This window comes from Pygocentrus nattereri, chromosome 15, assembly GCF_015220715.1.
Source record: "Pygocentrus nattereri isolate fPygNat1 chromosome 15, fPygNat1.pri, whole genome shotgun sequence".
Lineage (NCBI taxonomy): Eukaryota > Metazoa > Chordata > Actinopteri > Characiformes > Serrasalmidae > Pygocentrus > Pygocentrus nattereri.
The window spans coordinates 23,653,864-23,672,864 of NC_051225.1; the positions used below are offsets into that span (position 1 = coordinate 23,653,864).

A 19,001-nucleotide genomic window follows, 5' to 3' on the forward strand; every position below is an offset into this window, starting at 1 on the left:
ATTTTAGTGAGTGTCTGTTACAGTTAACCCTGTAATAGAGAGGAACTAATTTTGCCATCAAACACCACTGGGAAAAGTACAGGCAAAATCAAAACATGTATAATTGTAATTCTTAAGCCAAAAACATTGAAAAGGTAAATATATTATCTAGTACTTTTACCAATATGATATAAAATCAATTTCCAGTGATTAGTAAGTACAAACCCCTACATAGAACGACAGGGGTATCCAGGTGTTAAAGTGGGAACAGCAGAGTTTAGCTGCATGTCATTGAAGAAACACTGAGGTGATATATTCCCTGCAGCCCAATCTGATACAAATGCACATTTAAACCCAGACGTAAAACTTCAGAATTGTTTATTATATATATATATATATATATATATATATATATATATATATATATATATATATATATAAATATAAACTGTAACCAAAACACTGACACATACTTTCAGACTTTAAAGCAACAAGATGTAACACTCAATTTTTCCCTGAGTTTCTCCTTCATACATTTAAAAACTTTACAAAGTGCAGCTACAGACATTCACTGGCAAAACAAAAATGGCATCAAGTAAACGTTGGCCTTGTTCACAAAGACTCTTAGAGTAGTGCAGTTTATATGATTTTCTCTTTTTACCACACAGTAACAAAGATGTGTAAGACATGTAAAGTTCTCAGAGTTCTACCTAGGTTGCTGTGTGAACACTGCCAATTTTTTTGTAAAACCTTAATGAAGTGTTAATTGTTTAAAACACTGGATAATAAAATCAGTCAGTCATTCTCCTGTTCCACATAGCAGTTTCTTAAAAACTGAATCCGTTTTCTTGCATAGAGCAGCTGGGCTGTCAAACTCTGCCACCTTCCCAGCATGCATCACCAGAACTCTATCAGAGTCCATAATTGTATTGAGTCTGTTGAAGGAAAGAGAAGCATGCATGATTTATAATGGCAAAGCTGACATGTAGTTGTAGTCATTCACATTGGGCCTCATTCAGCAACCATTCTTGGAAAGAAATTTCTTCTTAAAACCTCTTACACAGTTTTCATGAAGACTTTGATATTCATCAGTGTTTCCTTATTTGTTCTCAGGTAAGAACAGAATCTACACACAATCAAGAGTAGAAACAACTCTGTTGTTTAAGAACACATTTTTTTCTTAGGACCTTCCTCAAGAACAAAGAAAAAGGAACTTTTTGTTTGGCCCATTGTTCTTTTATCCATTTCATCTATTTGCTCAAATAGTAGAAGAATAGATAAGAACTGTACACTAACCTATGTGCAATGGTGAGGACAGTCTTGTCCTTGAATCTTTCTCGGATAGTTTTCTGTAGAAGCATGTCAGTTTTGTGATCTACACTAGCTGTGGCCTCATCGATACATAAAACCTACAAAAGAAACAACAAATGTACATTATTATTATTACATTATTGGCCTTTTAGCTAACTACATGAACAACTCAGACTATGGAGCACTCACATTTGCTTCAGTCAGAAGAGCACGAGCAAGACAGACCAGCTGCCTTTGGCCCAGTGAAAGAGATTTCCCTCTCTCTCCCACCTCCGCATCCAATCCTCCTGTTAAACATTAAAGAAACAAAAAGAATTTAGCACTATAACTTTTGGTGTCATCCACTCAAATAAACAAGCACAAATTTGGGACTCCATTCTTGGCACTCACCCATTCTACGGACTACATCTCCCAGGTGGCATTGCTCCAGAGCATCGAGTATCCGGTGGTCAAGGTGACAACCACTGGGGTCGAGATTTTCCCTTACTGAACTGGAGAACAAAAAGGGATCCTGGGGAATGATGGCAAGCTTGGATCTGTGAAATGACACCGCAAGGCACTCAATATGTTTGTGAGAAGTAGGATCATCTCTAAATCTATCTAATTTAGAATCATAACACTGGAAGAATATCCAAGTTTCTTAGGAACACATCACACAACTTAAACAACTGTGATCCTCACCTAAGCTGAGACAGCCCAACCCGACTGATGTCCTCCCCATCCAGCAGTATCTGTCCCTGGTTCAGTTCTACCATACGGAACAGGGTCAAAAAGAGCGTGGACTTCCCTGAGCCTGTGCGTCCAACAATACCCACTCTCTCTCCTGGCATCACTACGAAGCTCACCCCATCCAAAGCATTGGGCAAGCCAGGCCGATAAGCCAGCACAGCTCCATCAAACTCCACTCGACCATGCTCTGGCCAGGAGGGTGGAACCTAAGAATTGGGTAAATTAAGCCAAATAGGTAATTTAACATTTGTAATAGTCATTGTGGAATGAAAACACAAAACTTAAATTTTATTTATTTCATGGCAAAGTTAAGGTTTTTTTTGTGTGTGTACCTGTTATTATACTGTTAAGTAGTTACCAAGCCCTTCTTGAGCTATGTTTAAACGATTATGAGTTTACAGGTTGTGTCACAGTAGACGAACATGGCACTCGTTCATCCCAGCAGAAATGCAGACAGGTGACAAAATCAAGGAAAACCTGAATAAATGGGTGGAGTACTTAAGTGCATATGCAGCTAGACAGATGTACAACATCAAATGATTGAGTAATTACAATCCAACTGTGCTCTGTGTGGAATGTATAGAAATACTGAGCAGACCTTGTTGACATTAATTATGAATCAAGGTGGCACAGAAGGAGGGTTCACTAATCAGGCAAGAGTGGCACAAGATTCAGTTACTAAGACTAAACAGCTGAATAGTTTTGGATATGTTGGCGAGTGCATTAGTGTGTAAGAACAATCAAAAGTGCAATTGTTCCTCCAGGAGGTAAAAAAACTAATTAATTAATTAATTAATTAATTAATTAAAAGTGAACTTTTGCAGTTCATGTGCACATTTTCTTTTATTCGTAGTCACGATTTATTAAACCATTCCCTCGTTTTCTTTTAAATGTGTGCACATTTTCTTTTCTTTGTGGGTACGTTTTTGTTTATTCGCGATCACAATTTTCTAATTCATTCTCTCATTTTCTTTTAACAGTTGTCATGTTTCATTTTTAAAATAACACACAATGTTTATTTTTTATTCGTGCACAAAATCAATGTAGTAGATACAGGCCATGTTATTTGTCCTGTGCAGAAGTAAGTAACAGCTCCCTGATACAGTGTCAGGGAGCTGTTATCAAAATGCAAACAACGTTCTTTATTTGTTTGTTTATTTATTTTTTTATCTCTGTCCCCTCCGGGGCTCCATAACTTGCAGATGGAACTTATTGCATTTTAAATTTGAGGGTTCAGTTTACACACAACAGACATAGTCATCTACAGAGATGTGGGGGGAAAAAAGTGGTCAGATGAATCATCCTTAAAAAAAATATACTCCAAAAGTGGAGTAAATAATCCCTAGATTTCACCCTAATGTAAGTTTTTTTTTTTTTTTTTGGGGGGGTGTTGAGAAGGGGGGCAGTTGTGCACCAACATATTAAGACGGTACTCACCACTAACAATCAAAACACTGATTGAGGATTTATTTGTGGAAGAATGATGTTCAATCCTCCAAGGCACTCCCAAAAACTTGAATCCATGCTAAGGTGTACTACAGTTGTTCTGGTGGCTCATGGTGGCCCAATAACTTACTAAAAAGACTTGTTTGGCTCTTCCTTTAATTTGTCACCTATCTGTATGTTTGGACACATGATAAATTTACTAGCTGCTGATGACCACCAACATGCAAACAAATGGCAGTTTAGATCTGCCGATTTTCTGACCATCAGTTGACTTGCATTGTCTAAGCACACCATATGCTCAAGAAAGACTAGAAAATCACCTGATATCACTTAGATGCAGAGAAAACACAAAACTCTTCAGGCAGCCTCTAGAGGCTGAGCTGGGAATCGCTGCTTTTTGAGGTTGAGCAAAGTTGCCTCTCTTACCACTGTGCTCCCACTCTGAGGTTCCAGTGGAATGCTGGTGGAATACTCTTCAGTGCGCTCCACACTCACTAGCTGCATCTCAGTCTGGGTAAAGCTGAATATCAAACCTGACAGCAGGTTAGTGATAGACAGGGCGTAGGACAAAGCTAGACCAACCAGACCTGGTCAGAATAAAGACAAGGTTACTTAGGGTCTAATGATTTACTCAAACATCTAATAGAGTGTAGATCCAAATTAGCATTTGTGGAGCCATGTAATTCAATGCTGTTTACAATATATTATAGAATCACATTTGTACTGTGATACAATATGTTATAGCACAGAGGGTCTTTTTTAAGACAGGTTAGGGTATTAGTGAGGTTATAGGTGAGAAAAGCAGAGCACCAACCTGGATCAATGGATCTGATTTGATGCTCAATCACAGCGATTATACTGATTCCTGTCACTACAGAGACACCAATCATTTGCAGCCGGATGTCCAACCACTGCATAGCAGCATTACTGATGAACAAACAGCGCTGGTTCTGATCCAAACGCCTCTCATTCTCCTCCTCAAACCTGCAGAGACACATGTAGGTGAACAGATAAACGCATGGGGCATCACAGATGCAGTACTAAAGGTCAGCGAGAGTAATCAATGTAACTTTTTAGTTTTATTTATTTATTTTTTATTATTATTTTTTTTATTAAAAAAGAAAACAAAACAACAGACATGAGAAGCAGAGAACTGACAGCTGTCATACCTAGCAGCATGCCCACTGGCCCTCACTGTTGCCAAGCCACTGAGAGTCTCTGAGAAGTGCGAGTAGACTGGAGACAGTGTGAGGCTGCAGAGCCGTTTAAGCTCACGGGATGAGTGGCGATAAAACCGCTGTGTTTGATAATACAGCGCCCCTAGTGGTACTAGAGGGAGTAGTACCCAGGGCAGCCCATAGCTCATCACCACCAGCATCCCCAGCAGCCCAAACACATTGGCTAAAAGGATGTTGAGGACGAATGGCAATGAGTCATCTATGGTGTAGACGTCTGAGGAGAAACGATTTAGAACTCTGCCCAAGGGTGTGGTGTCAAAAAATATCATGGTAGCCTACAATTAAAAACTTGGATGAGTGATATGTTCATTAGAGAGGACGTAAAATTCTATTATTTTAAAGGACTTAAAAACATTGCTTAGGCATTATTTACTTTTGAAAGAAAAGCAGAGATTACCTTAAGTACACTATCCAGCAGTCTTTTGTGGATAACAGTGGCAGCACAGATTGCTCCATAAGCAAAGAGGAAAGCACGAGCAGCAGTAAAGACAGTATTGGCAGCAGCCAGAGAACCATATACAGTCATGTAGAACTTTAGCTCAGAGCTCATGTTGCCAAATGGACTTGAGTGTCTCAGTGGTACAGGGAACCTAAAAGAAAATGAATAGATTTTAAAGAGACAAAATAAATAATACTCAAGAAGGGAAAGAAATTAGCAACTGTACTAGTGATGTAGTAGACATGATGTGTAAAATTAGCAATATTAAGGTGTTTAGCTTATTTAGTTTGACATAAGTTTTTCATTATCTTTCAGTGAAAACTGTACAAGTTTTGTGATGGAGGCAGTAATGTGGAACCTTAAAAAATAATATGGGCCCTTTAGAAATATTCACATAGCAAAAATGGTCAAAGTGCCCATCCCTACTCAGGACTACCACAAATCTATGAACAATCTTACTTTTAATGAAAACATATATATATATGTATATTGTGGATATTGTCTTTAAGCTACACTTACATGGGCCTTTCTGAAAAGAGTAGCACCGTGGAAGAGAGAGAGCCTGCTGTCAGAGACACCAGCTCAGACCCATTAGCCTTTAAATTGGAAATCCAATAAGACAACCACCAGTCCGACACATTCTTAGAGCCTGGGGTAAAAAGTCTTATTGTTAGAGTTTTATTTTCTATTCTGAAATGACTGCAGAGTCAATCCAAGCAAAATATGCAGAGCTGTTTTTCAGTCATACCTTGCATTAGGAACAGGGAAATAAGAACGGACATAGCCGTACACCCGCCCACTGCTCTCCAATAGGACTGATAGACTGTCATTGCAAGTCCACCTGTCTGCTTCTGCTCTTCCCCCATTGTGGTTAGCCCCTCCTCTGAAACTGGTTCACTGGTCAGTTCTCCTTGGTTAGCACCATCTAATAAATTATGTATTTGTTAGCAAAAAAAAAGTATTCAGATCTCAGCTCTCCATGGGTTATCACATTACTATGCATAACAAAAAATAGAGTAGAATACATACCTTTCTCTTTCACTTTGCTGTCCTTCTTACTATCATTTGGTACAGCTTTCATCAGAGATAAGACCTCATTTGGTGTTCCTTTGCAAATAAAACCGGACAACATATGTAAAACAACAAAACAGCCAATGGATTAGATTTTTCACGTTTGGTGAATGCATTTTAAATGACATAGACCTCTAGTAGCAACTTGAATTTCACTGCATGCTCTATTCAAAGGGGACCTATTATGCTTTTCTGTTTTTTCCCTTTCCTTTAGCATGCTATATAGCTTTTTGTGCATGTAAACTGCAGAGTTACAATGCAAAGTACACACCAGATGGGCTTAAACACACAGGAGCTCTAAGAGAGTTTTGGACAGAGAGTGAATAGAGATGTACAGTATGAAAAAAATGTGTTTTTGGAACACTGGAGAACTCCAGTCTAGTAGAAAAAAAAATACAATAAATATGAAAAGTAATGACACTTCTGTTGGTCGATACCTGTTCTCACAACTCTTCCACTGTCCATCAGTACCACAATATCTGCCTTCTCCACAAACTCTATTCGATGAGTGCAGAGTATTCTGGTCTTGTTCTTAAGAATTCCCAGAATGCACTTCTCCATGAGATGCTGGGCCACATCAGCATCTACTGCCGCTAAAGGATCATCTAGTAGATAGATGTCCTTATCCTGTCGTGGGAGAGAGCATTTATTGGGTTAATACATATATGGATCATTCTACAGAATTAGTGCAAACATTTAGATTTTTAAAGAGAAGTTGAAAGATTGTGTTATCATGAGTTTAATATCTAAATAAAATTTTTAAAAATATATTCAAAAACATTTTGTCCCACGTTTTCATGTCCCTATTTTCATGTCATACAACCACCACATTTCCATAACCGTGGAACACCTGGCCTCTTCATTTCCCTTTCGTGGGAATGCCTGGACGCCATCAAAGGCTGTTCCACTGCTTTATTAGCTCAAGTGAAGTGTGTTAGAGGAGCACCCGGAGGGGAGAGTGATCAAATGTACACCAGTGTCGACTTCAGCTCAGAACTTGCCCAGAAATCACTGCAACCTTACACTGTTCCTTTTAAAACTGACGATTACAGAGGTCCATTTTTATTATTTATATTATTTATACATTTATTTATTTATAAGCTATAGCATCAAATATTTTTACAATGCTTAACAGTTTAAAATCACAGCATTCAATTTGCTCATCTTTGTTACAAACCTCTCCATCGGATTCAACTTTATCACGTTCCTCTGCCAGCTAGCTGGCTTGTTAGCATGCTAAAATGGTATATGACTTACGAGAACAAAGGTACTACAGCACAGTTCTAGGCCATATCAGGGTTGATATAGTTTTTATGAAGGTTCTGTACCATGACTGCTAAGAAACTTGAAAGCAAAGACACAATAAACAGACTGCTAAAACAAGAATTAAACAATGCAAACATTATATGAACATAAATCTATGCTGTATATAAAATAATAATAAAACAGTAATACCCACAAAAACATCAGGAGAAAATACACAGGGCTAAAATAAGTCTCCACCTATAGACTAAAGCGCTTGTTTCAATAGAGCTGAACCCTGACCGCTCAGTTTTTTCAGTAGCTATCATCCCAATGTTTTGAAGTAAACGTGTCCCAAATCTTAAAATCAGTGTGTAACCTTAAGAATGGTCACAAGAATGACAATGTTTTCTGTAGTTTTCTTGTGATATTTTTTTAAAAGCACAAAAACGTATGATTTTCTGCATGTACTACTGTTCAAAGCTATGTTTGTTACACTCAAAAACATTTGGTAAAGTTTCAGAGGCATAATTATTGTTTATATATTATTTGTTTTAGTAAAACAATCAATCAAGGTACTGGGTTGCTCAAAACAAGGTTTTAGTCTAAAGTCAAAGTCAGTTAAATGTCTGAAATGGGTTTGATCCACCAATTTATATGGAATATGAAAAAACAAAAAAACACAGATAAATGAATGTTTATAAATCAGAGGTTCCTAACCACTGAGTCACGTGTCCTTTGAAACTGACCTACAACAATGAAACAGTGAGAAGGGGGGAATTAGTAGCCTAACTGTGGTTATAAATATACATTGGCGTACATAACATCTTGTATGGCCTTGTGTGTGCCTGCAGCTGGTGTGCAGTTTCCATCCACATACTTGCGAGAGGCCGGATTTTCAGCTTTGACAGTCACCAAAACAAGACTAAAACAAGGCTCAGAAACAGGCTAGACAACAATAACCCTACACTTGCCACACATAGACAAGACACCTCTGCTTTGCCTGGAAAGCAGGTCCAGGACCCACATTACTGATGCATTTTTTTTTTTTATTTACATACATTTGGTTTTATATCTTTAGGCTGAAACATGGTTTCATTAGTTTAACTATGCACTGCAAAATACTGGCTAATCACATGCGGTTTTACCACCGGCAAACACACCCTCCAAACACACCCTCCCAGTCTGACAAATATTCAGTTCACATCCACAAAAGGACAGGAACACCTGGTTTAGATTCTAAAACTTGGTACAATGTTTGTTTTTGAGAAGGTCCCATGAGCATGCTTACTATGTGTCACAACCAATTGACTAAAAAAAATTTCAAAGCACTGATTAAAATGTACCTTCTGAATGAATCAATAATGATTAATCTGTGAAAGGTTGTGGATTATGATGGTTCAGCCCATTTTTATTGTTTGGCCTTTTATTAAAAAAAAAAAAATTATATGATTCTAATATTACTTGATTACTAATATAATGGGTATTTAGCATCCTACTTACCATATAAACAGCTCTGGCCAGAGCAAGTCGACTCTTTTGCCCTCCACTGAGTGTCACTCCATTCTCTCCGACCTCCGTTCGATCCCCATCAGGCAAAATCTACACGGTTTTCAACATGCAACTGTTAACGTTTTACCAGAGAGTCAGTGATTAGAAGTTATTGGTTGTATCGTGAGCAAGGCTAATATCACCTTAAATAACAATAAATCATGTATATTCTATATTAACTGGAACACAGGTAACGATTGGCTTTATAAGAGCTTACATTAAGATCATCAGTAAGAGCACAAGCTTCAAGCACAGTCTGGTAGAAGCCACTGTCAAAGTCCGTTCCAAAAAGAATGTTGTCTCGCACTGATGCATGTTGGATCCATGGCTCTTGGGCTGCCAATCCAAAGCCCTGCTCTCTGCCTTGGACATGCACTATACCACCACATCTAAAGAAGAAACAAATAAATGGAAGATCTTTATGAAAGTAATGCTTACACAAAGAAGGAAATAGAATGTGTAAATTGGATTGGCATGACATGCCCCAAAAATAGATCTTAAAGGCAGCATATGTTGGCTTTATGCCCACTGTGTATCGGTCCATTTCAGATTTTCTTTCTAGATGCTGTTGACATATGATTTCTGCTGTGTATAATATAGTCTTAACCTGAGTTTGTGGAAGAAGCGAGGAACGGTGTTTATTTACAACAGTCTGTCAAAGTTTTTCTGATTCTCATTCGTGATATCCATCAAAGAAGCATGTCTGTTTTAAAACAGCGCAATGTGACGGGATTTTAGAGTCATATACATTTTGTTGTAGTTTTGCTGTTGCCTTTTATGCACTTCACTGGATTCCTTGAATCTTTTGATATTATATTACTGTAGAGGGTGAAACAATAATTGCTCACTGAGGAATGTTGTACTTAAAACAGCTGCTCCTTTTATATTCATTATACTCCTTTTATATTCAAGCATGATTGCAGCATCCGTTTAAGATATTTTATGAACATGTCACAATGTTCCTAGCTCCGTAAAATGCTCCCGTCACTTTATTGCAAAGTGTTCACTCTGACATCACACTCAATAACATCAATAAAGGACTGCTTTCTGTTTTCATTTGCATTTTATCTACTGTCTTAACTTTTATTGAAAGTGAGTCTCTACTAGTGTATGTTGTCTCTTTTCTGGTTTTAATAAAGCCTCTTGCTGTACCATTATTAAATTGTACCTGTTCAGCTCTCCGGTAATGGCAGCTAATAGTGAACTTTTGCCACAGCCAACCTTTCCTACCACAACAACAAGAGAGCCCTGAAAACATATTTAAAAAATGTGTTAATACATTGCAGAGGATGTTTACAAACCATTTATTCACTCTAAAATAGATAAAACAAATACATCTATTTAAAGCACATCATGCATCATAAGAGGGCAAGTTACATTAAGCATATTGTTAATATTTGAACAAAACCTTGTATCAAAAACCTCATATCATAAAACTCAAACGTTCTTCAGGAGAATAAAAAAATGCTATTAAAGGGCCCATATCCTGGAAAACTGAATATTACTCACTTTCTTGAAATAAGAGATTGAGGTGGTATGTAAATACTGTTAAAGTGTCAGAATGTACAGTTCCCTACCCAGTGCACACAGTTCACATGTGGAAACTAAGATGCAAAAATAACCTATTTTGAATTCACCATTTCTGTGATGTCACAAAAAAAAAATCATTTACATACATCTGCCTATTCAGCCTACAGCAGTTTAGCCACCCACTTGCAGTAAAGTTATAACGGGTGCTCCAGCCCACAATATAGCACAATATACACTGCTCAAAAAAATAAAGGAAACACTTAAACAACACAATATAACTCCATGTAAATCAAACTTCTGTGAAATCAAACTGTCCACTTAAGAAGCAACACTGATTGACAATCAATTTCACAGCTGTTGTGCAAATGGAATAGACAACAGGTGGAAATTAAGATACACTCAATAAAAGGAGTGGTTCGGCAGGTGGGGACCACAGACCACTTCTCAGTAGCTATGCTTTCTGGTGGATGTTTTGGTCATTTTTGAATGTTGGTGGTGCTTTCACACTCGTGGTAGCATGAGACGGACTCTACAACCCACACAAGTGGCTCAGGTAGTGCAGCTCATCCAGGATGGCACATCAATGCGAGCTGTGGCAAAAAGGTTTGCTGTGTCTGTCAGCGTAGTGTCCAGAGGCTGGAGGTGCTACCAGGAGACGTGGAGGAGGCCGTAGGAGGGCAACAACCCAGCAGCAGGACCGCAACCTCCGCCTTTGTGCAAGGAGGAACAGGAGGAGCACTGCCAGAGCCCTGCAAAATGACCTCCAGCAGGCCACAAATGTGCATGTGTCTGCACAAACGGTTAGAAACTGACTCCATGAGGATGGTATGAGGGCCCGACGTCCACAGATGGGGGTTGTGCTCACAGCCCAACACCGTGCAGGATGCTTGCCATTTACCAGAGAACACCAGGATTGGCAAATTCGCCACTGGTGTCCTGTGCTCTTCACAGATGAAAGCAGGTTCACACTGAGCACATGTGACAGACGTGACAGAGTCTGGAGACGCCGTGGAGAGTGATCTGCTGCCTGCAACATCCTTCAGCATGACCGGTTTGGCAGTGGGTCAGTAATGGTGTGGGGTGGCATTTCTTTCTCGCACAGCCCTCCATGTGCTTGCCAGAGGTTGCCTGACTGCCATTAGGTACCGAGATGAGATCCGCAGACCCCTTGTGAGACCATATGCTGGTGCGGTTGGCCCTGGGTTCCTCCTAATGCAGGACAATGCTAGACCTCATGTGGCTGGAGTGTGTCAGCAGTTCCTGCAAAATGAAGGCACTGAAGCTATGGACTGGCCTGCCCGTTCCCCAGACCTGAATCCAATTGAGCACATCTGGGACATCATGTCTCGCTCCATCCACCAACGTCACGTTGCACCACAGACTGTCCAGGAGTTGGCAGATGCTTTAGTCCAGGTCTGGGAGGAGATCCCTCAGGAGACCATCCGCCACCTCATCAGGAGCATGCCCAGGCATTGTAGGGAGGTTATACAGGCACGAGAAGGCCACACACAATACTGAGCCTCATTTTGACTTGTTTTAAGGACATTACATCAAAGTTGGATCAGCCTGTAGTGTGTTTTTCCACTTTAATTTTGTGTGTGACTCCAAATCCAGGCCTCCATTGGTTAATAAATTTGACTTCCATTGATGATTTTTGTGTGATTTTGTTGTCAGCACATTCAACTTTGTACAGAACAAAGTATTCAATGAGAATATTTAATTCATTCAGATCTAGGATGTGTTATTTGAGTGTTCCCTTTATTTTTTTGAGCTGTGTACTATAGCTAATATAAATGACCTCAGTTCTTATATCTTATCTTATATGTCTTAAAGGTACAGTGACAAAAACAGCCTGTTCTAAAGAAAGGTACCAAAACAATACCAAAAACAGCCTGTTCCTGGTGTACACACAAACAAAGCCATAAAGAGAGGTACATCTCCACTGTGAATTACAGTGGTGAATCTGTTATATTATGGGGCTGTTTTTCATCCACAGGCATGGACAGCTTGTTCTGATATGTGGTATCATGGACTTGTATCAGCAGATATTAAATCAAAACCTGACCGTCTCAGCCAGGAAGCTTAAACTGGGCCATGGCTGGATCTTCCAGCTGGACAATCATTCAAAGCACACCTAAAAGTCAACAAAAGCTGACTACATATTCAAGGTTTTGCCATGGCCATCCCAGTCCCCTGACCTAAACCCCATAGAAAAGCTGTGGGACGAGCTGAAGAAGAGAGTCTACAAACATGGACTTCAGAATCGGAAGGACCTGGAAAGATTGTCTATGAAGGAATGGTCTCAGATCCATAACCATGTGTTCTCCAATCTGATTAAGCATTATAGGAGAAGACTCGGAGCCGTAATCTTTGCAAAAGTGGCTACACAATTTTTAAATAAAGGGGTGCCAATAGTTGTGGGACATACACTTGAGAAAAATAAGATAAGATGAAAATGATAAGATTTATTTTTTAAAAAATGTTAATATTTCAATTATAGATCAAAGGGATAAGCATTAAAGAATGTCTTTCACAGCCTGTTTTGCTCATGTATACTAGGGGTACCAATATTTCTGGAGGGCACTCTACATCAATTTACATGTAATCCATAACTCTGATGAATAACACAGGAGGCTAATCATGAAAGCCTTGTACAGTTGGCGTACACAGGAAATGAGTTTAAGGAAATGAACAACGACATGCAAAACTGCAATTCTTATGGCGGCAACCATCATTTGCATAAAACTATGGAATATGCATGTCATCTCATGAGCCAATTTGCTAATTTTGCACCATTTAGTAACTTTCAAACTCACTGACTATAGATGCAAAGCAAGAGGACACAATCCACATAAATCACCAGGCATAAATGGCATCTATGTAAAAGTTTACAACAGACTACATACCTTTCTAACGCTTAAGTTGAGATTATTGAGATACAGGCTTCCTGATGCAGACCCATCTTCCACCTGAGAATCGGACTGTGGATCATCTGTCCTCTTCCAGGAGAAACTGGCCTGGGTCATCTGAACAACAGTAAGAGGATCTTCAGGAGATGCTGCAAACATTTTAAAACACAAAACCATAAAACGTCAGACAGAACAAATATTAGTTTTCTTTGATTTTTCATCAACTCTCTGCATGAGGGAGTTCTTACTATTTCAGTTTCGCTTCCTTCAGACCGCAGAGCACTATCTTAACGTCAACATGAAATCAAAATGGACCTTTTTTTGTTAAAAACCTTGCTACGTTGACTTGAAACCTCCTAAATAATCCTGGTACTTTAAACCACCTAAACTAACCTTGGCTGTAGTAGGCAGTGAAGTCCTGATTATGCAAAACCAAAAACTGCTGAATGCGATCCAGAGATACTTTAGCTTCCAGTGTGCCATTAAGAACCCAGGGGAAAGAATTGAGTGGAAGAATGAGCATGCCCACCAGAGCGAGAGTGGTGAAAACCTGGAAAAGAAAAATTAGGCAGACAGCAATAAAATTAAGCTGTGAAAGTATTACTCAGAATACTAGTGTAAAGACTTAGGTCAGCCATGAAAATGATTTACAATTATTTATCTGGGCAATACGTTTTTGTATGAAAATCATGTTTGTGTGTCCAGTTTACATGACAATCATATAATATTGACATTATTATTATTATTATTATTATTATTATAACAACAACAACAACTGTCTGCACAGGCATCATCTTCCATGTTGTATTCTACCTACAGGCAAATAAAGAAAATATATTCTGAAGTTTGATTTATGCTGCTCACCTTTGCAGCAGTGAGACTGTTCCCAAGCAGCACATAGGTAATGAAGGTGAGGATAGAGATAACCACAGGAAGAGCAGCCCAGGTATATACACACACCGCATCCAGGTACTTCAAGGACTTCAGGTGACTCAGCTCTTTTTTGCGGCTTTCATTTATCTTTTGTGTAAAGTGCTGCTCCCAGTTATAGAACTTAAGAACTCGAATTCCAAAAAGGACTTCAGTCATTAGCTTGAGGAAAAAGATAGAGAATATGAACAAAATGCAGTGACTCGTAAGAACAATCTGACACCTATGACTGACAACTTTCTGCTCACATCAAATGCAGTCAATCAGCCAGAATATTTTTGCTTCACGACTAAATCTTCATACATCTACCTCAAACTGCACAGAGCAGTTAGAGGGGAATTTTCAAAGATGTTTCTAAATTAAATGGTTACTACAGAATGGCTTCTGAGGCTATATGACATTCTGTAAGCTATAAAAACTGACAAAATGCATAGAAACAGACATTTTAGCACATTTATAAATGACAGGCATGCTTTTTTTTTTTAATAGGTCAGGATGCCCAATCCTGGTACTAGAGGTCCACCACCCTCTACAGTATAGCTTCAACCCTAATTTTACACACCTGATCCACGTGATAAAGGCTTTCATGTAAATCTGAATATGTTCGGTCTGAAAGTGTGTTCAAATGTGTTCGGTCTGAAATTCCTAGGGTGGTAAATATCCAAGACCAGGACTGAGCACCCCTATATTTAGGCATTTTATTATTATTCTACTACTCTTTAGCTACATTAACCTCATAGCTCCAGCTCAAAATTTAAGAATCAAAATTTAAACACCAAACATGTCTTGGCTAGTCAACTGCATTTGGGGTAAGTTATTTATTTATTTTTACATTTTTCTAATTTTTGCTTGCTGCCTTTCCTTATTTGCTACATACTATCTTATGCCAAGTGCCTGTCAAACAGGAGGACAGGTAGGGGACATTCCTACCAGACAATCCTCATCTCCAGCTAAAGTTATCCAGTTTATTGGAAAATCCTGCTTTTTTGAAACACCCACCAGATCTCTTAATACGAGCACACATTCTGACCAGAGATTTTCAAATACTTTTGCATGCAAAAATGCATTACTTACAGTAAACAAAAACATTTCAGTTGCATTCATACCTTCACTCTGCTGTCCTTATGTGCCAGCATGTGTTTATTGTTCTCCAGGATGCGGGCTGCCAGGAACTTATTGAGAGGTACAAGCAGAATAGCCACACCCAGTCCCCCTAAGAAGGCAACACCCACTTGCAGGTAAAGCAGGTATAGGGCAAGGGCAAACTGGAAGGGCAGACTCCAGACTTCGTGAAAACTGCGAAAAAAATTCACCAATCGGTCTGTATCGGTGCTCATGAAGTTGACCACCTCACCCATGTTGAATTGAGCCAGGGCTGAACCGCTAACCTGCAGAGCTTTGGCATAGATAGTGGACACCACAGCAGCCCGAGCCTCCAGAGCTACCTTAGACACTTCAAACACAAAGACGTTGCGCAGGAACGCTGCCAGGAACGTGCTCAAGAAAAGTCCTACAGCACACCACACACCTCTGCTCAGGGGTGCCCCCTCAGTCTCCATGAAGTCCACTAACGCACTGAGCAGCAGAGGTCCTGCAAATGCTAACAGGCTAGCTAACAGCTTCAACACACCCAAGAAGTAGTAGCGTGGACCAAAAGCCTTGTGTAGGACCCACAAGAGCTTTACCTCTTGGCGGTCCCTTTCCTCAGAGAGTTCTTCAGGCTGGACTTTGCCACATAAACTTTCCTGCTGATCCTGTCTAGCATTCCCATGCAAGTGTTCAGATGTTCTCAATGCTTTCTCATGCAGGCATTGTGCCCAAAACTGACCAAACCGTTGAGTGATGGCCTTGGTCCGAAGTTTTCGGGGCAGCTGGAAAACATCACTCGGTCTCTCCAATTCACCACGTTGACCTTGTTTAAGCTGAAGGTTCAGCCAAAGGTAGAGGAGCCTGGACAGGCAGCTGCAGCCATCTTCTGCTACCATTTCTCCTCCACAAGGCTCTGGGGTAATAAGAGGAGCTGCATCATCTGCATTTATAAGGAGGGACTCTCCTTGTAACTTGTAACAAGGAAAGATAAAGGCTAGTAGGTACACAAGAATCAGGGCTGCTCTGGCCACAGTTAAGGCAAGACGGACCACCTGCCAGGGGTGTTCAGTATTGAGATGGTCACCATCCTGGATGTAAGCAGCAATGGTGAAAGCTAGGTTAGGAACTGGAAGAACAGCCAAGACCACAAACAGCAGTGGACCTCTAGTCATTCTGTAGCCAGATCTTTGTAGAGACAAAACTGCCATAAAGTGAACAAGCCAAGCAATGATACCACATCCATTGGTGAGTACGTCCAAGTAAATGGCCTGCTGTTGCAGCTGAAGTGCCAATACCAAATCTGTGATGAAAAGAAGAACCAGGAGTAGTGCAGAAGCAGCTCTAAGATTCCAGCCAACAGCCAGGGAAAGTGGAGTGTTACTGAATCTGCAAACAAGTACAACATTTTAGTATAGAGATTGTAGTAGTAGTGTTAAACAGAGATGTCATTACTGTCACACTGATTAAAGGCTGTGTAAAAAAAAAAAAAAAAAACCACCACACAACAACATGACACTCATGACATTTGTCATTTTATATACCAAACACCCTTACATGCTTTGTTGATTTTCTATGTGAAAATAAATTAGCATCTTCTACAGGGAACACTTAAATATGGTGTTTTTTTCTGCAAATCTTAGTACACAATTTCTATTTATTCGCCGAGCTAATAACTTTTGCCGAGGTCACATTTTACGTTTTGTTTTCCCACCAAATTTGTTAAAAAGTAAATAAACAGTAAGCGTATATTAAATTGTGCAGACAATTGCGCAACATGAAGCTGACATATATTTACTTTCACTTCAACAACCCAAGTAACACGACCAGGGAAGCCTAACTTTGCATAAAACTATATGTAATTGACATCTGCTCTGTTTGAATGCCCGGTTTCGTGCCTCATCCTATTCATTCAGGCTGAAGGCAACTCTGACTGATCAAGTGGTCACTGTTGAAGAAGAAGAAGAAGAAAAAAAAAAAACCTAGGCTGACATCACAAAAACAATTCATGTAAAATTGCCTGTTTGTTGCAGCTTAGTTTCCACATATGGACTGGGAGGAACAGTACATTTTGAAACTTTAACTGTGTTTATATACCACATCATACACTTATCTTCCAAAAAGTGTGGGAAACTAGCTTTTCCATGAAAAGTCTTTAAAAAGAAACAGACTTTAGTGACTACATTGTTTCTGCAGTTGTGTAACTTACCTTGGAACACTCAAGTAACAGGCGCTAATGACTGCAGTGAACGCATGAGCAAGGCAGCCACAGATCAGCTGGTTAAAACATGGGCTTAGTGTGCCATTCTGCCACACAGGGAATGGATTGTCCTTATCAGCGTGGCACAGATCAGATATGATGTCAGACGGGATGTCAGCAGCTACACTTCCTCCCATGATTTGGACACCTGGAGCATAGCTGAGACAAAACAGTTTCATTCAGGGTTGGCGCTAAGATAAGCTCGAACTAGTGGCTTGCCAGGATTCTTTTCATTTGCATAAACCTAGTCGGTCACTACAAACCGACCTACAGCACTCACGCTGCATCTCAAGCGGAATTCCACCATTTTCCCCACCATGTCTACCTAATGAATTATTTGAGACTTAAAGTCACTCACAATGGTCTGGTGGTAGGGAAACTTACCAACTCAGATTTCCTTTACAGTGATGGTGACAGGAACCAGGAGTCTCAATGTTTACAGTAAATATATAGCCATCCCATTTGCTATCCAAAATGAGCAGTGAACCCACATTTGCCTTTTGGGTTTTTATATTTAATGCTGATAAAGGCAGAATAGTAGCAAATCTGAAAAAAAGTACAATTTTTCCTACTACATCCTGTACCTTTTAGACCAAAACCTTACCAGCAGGTACCAGATAACGAATTTGTGACCCCTTCTGTCCCATCACCTCCACTGCAGACAAACCTGAAGTCAGCTTCTTGTTCGAATTTTCCCGTTTCAATCTAAATGGTACGTGTACCCGCTGCACCATTTAAGGTGGAACCGGATAATTCGAACAAGAAGCTGACTTAAGCTTATCGAACTGTACGTTAACTTGTTTTTCACATCAAGTCACTCTGAATGACTTTCTAAGCTAGCTACTTAAACACCAAAGTAACTTATGCCTAATTTTCGAAAAATCGATGAAACTCTTCCTTTAAAACAGCCCGCATCTCGGTTGAACGTATACGTGTTCAAACACAGGTTATCTCTTTAAAGGTTAATAAATGCGATCAGCTCGTGGCTCTTTAACATAATCAGGCGCTAGCAAACTGTCACGGACCCTTAAGCTAAGTAGCTAGCGTTAGCTAACTTACATGCTGTGACAACATATACCTAAACTAACGATGTGGTCGCGTTTGTTTAATGAGAACTTTGTGCTGCTTCGCAGACTCTAAAATCACTGAATTTCTTTTTTCTGTCGCATACCTCCGTCTACCAGCGCTGGCACTTCGTCTTTTTTGTCTACAAGCCGAAACACAGGTGGAGCTTAGCTCAAGTTGGAAGCAACACAGCGTAGCTCCACACTCAAATCGCC

The 19,001-nt window shown here is 39.7% G+C and overlaps 1 protein-coding gene across 5 annotated transcripts; it reads right to left on the reverse strand.

Moving 5' to 3' along the window:
* Positions 1-433: 433 nt before the first annotated feature.
* Positions 434-18,978, reverse strand: abcc10 (ATP-binding cassette, sub-family C (CFTR/MRP), member 10). 5 transcript variants are annotated; one of them, XM_037545470.1, is made up of 22 exons: positions 18,893-18,978; positions 17,671-17,880; positions 15,482-15,671; positions 14,310-14,537; positions 13,839-13,995; positions 13,443-13,594; positions 10,175-10,254; positions 9,224-9,395; positions 8,959-9,057; positions 6,651-6,840; positions 6,172-6,249; positions 5,891-6,067; positions 5,662-5,791; positions 5,101-5,293; positions 4,635-4,978; positions 4,280-4,449; positions 3,892-4,052; positions 1,972-2,225; positions 1,681-1,826; positions 1,480-1,577; positions 1,276-1,388; positions 434-914 (listed from the first exon to the last, which is right to left on the reverse strand). In XM_037545470.1, the coding sequence occupies exons 2-22, from the start codon at positions 17,856-17,858 to the stop codon at positions 779-781; spliced, it is 3,456 nt and encodes a 1,151-aa protein (XP_037401367.1). In that variant the 5' UTR covers positions 17,859-17,880; positions 18,893-18,978; the 3' UTR covers positions 434-778. The 5 variants fall into 5 exon arrangements, 4 of the variants coding, with proteins under 4 accessions (XP_037401367.1, XP_017572123.2, XP_037401366.1 ...); XM_017716634.2 differs by having other exon boundaries at positions 3,892-3,998; positions 15,482-16,850; XM_037545469.1 differs by having other exon boundaries at positions 1,681-1,781; positions 15,482-16,850.
* Positions 18,979-19,001: the final 23 nt, after the last annotated feature.